Here is a 5453-nt window from a genome sequence, read left to right on the forward strand (position 1 = left end):
TTTTGCAAATAAAGACTTTTATTGATTTCATGCGGTCTGGCAGTTTTTCCATGGGTATTTGTATTGTTTTTTTTTGCCATAGGCATGTGCTCACTTGAGCAATATATGGTAGTTAATTAATATAAGATATTTTTTTCTCATTTTTTGGTATAAGTGGGCTGACTTTTTGGTTTATAGCTCTTTGAGTAATTAGCAGCATTCGTATAAGGGGTGCACTTTCTTCGCTGTTTGCCTGCTCTGAAGTGGTGCCGGGAGTCAGACCCCTGGCGATCTGATATTGACCTATCTTGGGGATAGATCGTCAATAGAGTATAGGGAAAGCCCCCTTTAAATCCACAGCACGTTGACTTGTGGATTTTCACCATAGCATAAAATATGCAGCAAAAATCCTTTTCAAAATCTGCCTGCGCCTTTGTGGGCGCACCTTCACTGTGATTCAATGCGGACACATAGAATATAAAGGGATGTGAGTGCTTATATAATATACAAGTAGACAAGGACCTGAAAATAGCAACATTTTAAAAAAAATCTCCTGAATAGAATTAAAGTCAAACTTGAATATATTTTTTTATTTCATTTTTTTTATTTATTTTTTATACAAATTGAGAAATAGCCCCAAATAAATAATCACTGACAATTACGACTACATAACTTCTACTAGGTTCTTAATGAAAAGAAAAAAAAAAAACAACTTATGAACAGATAAAATCTATGTCCATGCAAGGGCTATATGGGGTCCCTAGTCCTGTAGCAACTGTGATACTAGAAAGGAGGTGCATCAATACTCAATAAGGTGTGTCTCACACTGCTGGCAGGCTGTTTTGGCATAAAATGGCAGGAATCTTCTGGACAAAAACAGGCGCTAGCATCATATTTTCCGGATCGTGCCAGGATCACCGCTGAACCCCATTATAGTTAATGGGGCTGGATGGCATTCTGGTAGCGTCCGCCAATCCTGGATCCGGCAGGCTGCTCCCGGCTGGAACATCCTGGTGGATCCGAAAAAGCAAATATGAAACAAGCCTAATATTAAGACATGAATACTGTAGATAGAATGATGTATTATTATAGCAGGCAGGGGGACTCACTAGCTCTGGCATAGTCAGGGTAGGCAGAGGGAGTCACCAACTCTGGCATAGTAAGCATTGGCAGCTGTAGAATAGTCAGGCTTGGCAGACCGACTCCATAACTCTGGGATAGTCAGGATGGGCAGGGGGACTCACTAGCTCTGGCATAGTCAGGGTTGGCAGGGGGACTCACCAGCTCTGGCATCGTCAGGGTGGGCAGGGGGACTAACTAGCTCTGGCATAGTCAATGTTGGCAGTGGGATTCACCAGCTCTGAGATTGTCAGGGTTGGCAGAGGGACTCACCAGCTCTGAGATAGTGAGGGTGGGAAGAAGGACTCACCAGCTCTGGCATAGTCAGGGTTGGCAGTGGGACTCACCAGCTCTGGGATAGTTAGGGTGGGCAGGGGAACTCACTAGCTCTGGCATAGTCACAGTAGGCAGGGGGACTCATTAGCTCTGGCATAGTGAGGTTGGGCAGGGGGACTTACCAGCTCTGATAGTTAGCCTTGCCAACCTGACTATTCCAGAGCTGGTGAGTCCCCCTGCCAACCCTGACTATCCCAGAGCTGGTGAGTCCCCCTGCCAACCTGACTATTCCAGAGCTGGTGAGTCCCCCTGCCAACCCTGACTATCCCAGAGCTGCTGAGTCACCTGTATGCAATGATAGCACATCATTGTATCTATAGATGTCTTCATATTATTGAGTTTTGATGCACCTCCCTTCTAGTATAATAGACTGGAGACCCTGTTTTGCCCTTGCACTGACTTCATTTTTCTGAATGTTCACACTTCTTAATTACACATCTTTGCATACATAGTCATGTCACATATTAAACATTTACATTTTATTTTCTATTTATTTTATTATTATTTTGTTTAGAAACAGTCTATCTACAGGGGTATATACAGTAGTACCTGAGGCTTTCTTGATATTTGGCTCATAAAGGTGAACCTACCATTCCTGGTTCCATAGACACATCCAGTGAAACAGTGCCATCTTAAATATCTCTCACCAAACATCAAGACACTTGCATTAAAATATGCAATTTTATGGGTGGCTCCATTGAGTTCTTTACTCAAGTTGGGGGAGGGTCTTCTTTTGGGCATTGTTTTTCATATTTTTGCATCTGTTATGGTTTTTATGTGGTGCACACTCCTTATACTGTTGTTGCTGAAATTGTTTTTATCGTCCTTGCTTTTGACTGGTCTGGATGCTCCTTCATGAACACAGAGGAGAATTTCCTCTTGGATATGCTATATTTCTGCTGCAAAGACTTCCAGGCCTGGTAGAAGCCCTGATCCACAGAAGTAGACAAGAAGTAGAAGATGAGAGGATCCAGAAAAGCATTGCAAGTGCTCAGCAGAAGAGCCACCTTGCGCCATGACACACTCTTCTGCTCTATGAACCCAACAACGTGAGAAATATTGTAAGGAGCAAAACAGATGATGAAAACGGTCAAGGTGGTCACTGCGACTCGTGTGGCTCTCTTCCTATGCTTGACATGCATGCAGCATTTCCTTAGGATTTGGATACAAGAAGCATAGCAAAAGATTGTAATAGTCAAGGGCAAGAAGAATAAGACAATGGCAAACTCCAGCCTTGCTGGTGCTATCATGGCCAACTGGTTGTCTGTAAAATTTTCATAGCAGACCCTCTTGTTCTCATCAGTTAGGGAAAGGAACGTTTCAAGGTAGCCATTCTGAGAAGTCTCCACAACGAACACAAAAGACATATGGGCAATTACAAGTGTCCAGAGACATAAACAAATCAGCAATGAGTACTTGGGCTTCTTGTAAATTTTGTACTTGATAGGAAAAGCAACACTCAAGTATCGTCCAACACTCACAGCAGTAAGGAAGCAGACACTTGCATATATGGTGCTGAAATGTATGAAGTTAAACAAAGGACATAGGATTTCAGGAAGTGTCCAGCTGCGAAAAAAAGTCTCTGTTATTTTCACTGGTAAAAACATGATAAACAAAAGGTCAGATACACATAAGTTAATCATGTAGATGAGATTTGGAGTCAACCTGGTTCGAGCCTTCTTGAAAAAAATGTAAAATACCAGTAGATTGGAAGGTAAGCCTAGAAACATGGTCATCACATAAATCACCAGAGATAGGGTGTCCAGATACATCTTAGAGGCATCGGTTGGTTGTCAGGAAAGTGGAGGAAGACATATTTGTTACTCCAGATTAATGCACAGAAATACGCAAGAGGTTCAAGCTCAGTAAATGGTGTAGACCATATTGAAGATGACTGGATTGTAGCTTAACTGGTTGGTCAAACCTCAAGATGACTTGTTATCTGGATTGAATGTTGATTATTGACAACCAGCTGATCTTATGAAGTATAAAACAGAACTGTAAAAACACAAAGAAGAGTAGATGTCCCACGCTCTGAAAAATGTTTCCATTTGCAGAAGACAACCTTGATACTTGCCCTAGATAGAGTGTGAAGAGACTGAAGGTCTTTTGCATATCACAGGCAGCTTTGAATGAAGTATTAACTGTCTGGATCCCAGCCAATCAATCTCTTATTTCTGCCCTGTTAAATGGATGGGAAATGGTCCAGAAAGATTGCTGATCTCCACTAACATTTGGCTCAGGGAGCCAACAAGCCAATCGTAACTAACAGCCCGTAAAGCTATAAATTCATAATGTGACTTTAAATCAAGTACGGAAATGCTGCCAATGTAATGATAAGTCGTCAAAAGTCTTATCCTGCCCGAAAAGAGAAAAAAAAAACAATAATCAAAGCAACATGGAGAGAGCGTTGGCTGGTACTAACTCGCAGACAAATGACTGGTATTGGGAAGGTTGCTAGGAGAGCGTCACTTAGAATCATTACATGGCTCTAGATATTCAACACCAGAAATCCAAACTGACTGAAAACATAGAACCTCCAGATAAGAGAAAACATTATGGAAAGTCATAGGCATGGCTTATTCAACTTTTAGAAGTATAGAAATTCAATATTGCAATGAAGAAGTGGGGTCTCCCTTATAGGACTCCTTCCTTGACCCCATACCTCCAGGCGAGGATGTCATTGGGCAGTTGTGTGAGTCTCTCTCCATTCTTATCTATGTAAGTAACAGAAATTATGTATAGCTTATTCTGCTGTTGCTGCAACTCCCATAGATGTGAAAGAAAAGAGCAGTCCACATGTATGACCACTTCTCCATTCAATCTTTGCCTGGATGCATCAACTGGCAGAACCGGAGACTATTTTTTCCTTATAGGTGGGAGTCAGAGGTAAAAATCCCATCCAGTATCCGTAGTTTCAGGTGCTGCACATGCATATGCTGTGAAGATACGAGATGTGCAGCACCTGAAACTACGGATACTGGAAGCCTGTGCTAGCATTTCTCCTGCGGTGTTGCTATCAGTGTGTGAAGAGTGGGAGAAGAGGGTTACATTGACAACCCAGAGCAATGAAGATAAGGAAATCTACAAGATTAGGCAGAAAGAGGCCAAGCAAGTTATAAGAACTTCTAAAGCGCAGGCAGAAGAAAAACTAGCTCAGTCTATGAAAAAAGGGGATAAGACATTCTTCAGATATATAAATGAAAAAAGGAAATTAAAACAAGGAATAACTAAATTAAAAACAAAGGACGGGAGGTATGTAGAAGAGAATAAAGGGCTAGCCGACTGCCTTAATGAATACTTCTGTTCAGTTTTTACAAAAGAAAAAGAAGGAGAAGGACCTCCACTAGAAAGGATGACTAAGAAATCGTTTGATGCATGTGTCTTTACAGAGGAAGATGTTCTAAGTTTGCTGTCTAAAGTGAAGACAAATAAGTCACAGGGGCCTGATGAGATACACCCAAAATTATTAAAAGAGCTTAGTGGTGAGCTGGCAAAACCATTAACAGATTTATTTAACCAATCATTAGTAACAGGAGTCGTCCCGGAAGATTGGAAATTGGCAAATGTCGTGCCCATTCACAAGAAAGGTAGTAGGGAGGAATCGGGCAACTATAGGCCAGTAAGCCTGACATCAATAGTGGGGAAATTAATGGAAACCCTATTAAAGGATAGGATTGTGGAACATCTAAAATCCCATGGATTGCAAGATGAAAAACAACATGGGTTTACTTCAGGGAGATCATGTCAAACAAATCTTATAGATTTTTTTGACTGGGTGACTAAAATAATAGACGGTGGAGGTGCAGTAGATATCGCATATCTAGATTTTAGTAAGGCTTTTGACACTGTCCCACACAGAAGACTTATCAATAAATTGCAGTCTTTGTGCTTGGACTCCCATATTGTTGAGTGGATTAGGCAGTGGCTGAGTGACAGACAACAGAGGGTTGTAGTCAATGGAGAACATTCAAAACAAGGTCATGTTACCAGTGGGGTTCCACAGGGATCTGTACTGG

General features: G+C 41.5%; 1 protein-coding gene across 1 annotated transcript; it reads right to left on the reverse strand.

The window, feature by feature from the left end:
- Nucleotides 1-2225: 2225 nt before the first annotated feature.
- LOC122926352 (free fatty acid receptor 2-like) lies at nt 2226-3206 on the reverse strand. The gene has a single exon (XM_044277726.1). It carries the CDS (start codon nt 3204-3206, stop codon nt 2226-2228), a length of 981 nt encoding a protein of 326 aa, XP_044133661.1.
- Between the last annotated feature and the right edge of the window lie 2247 nt (nt 3207-5453).

The sequence above is a fragment of the Bufo gargarizans genome, chromosome 2 (genome assembly GCF_014858855.1).
Source record: "Bufo gargarizans isolate SCDJY-AF-19 chromosome 2, ASM1485885v1, whole genome shotgun sequence".
NCBI lineage: Eukaryota > Metazoa > Chordata > Amphibia > Anura > Bufonidae > Bufo > Bufo gargarizans.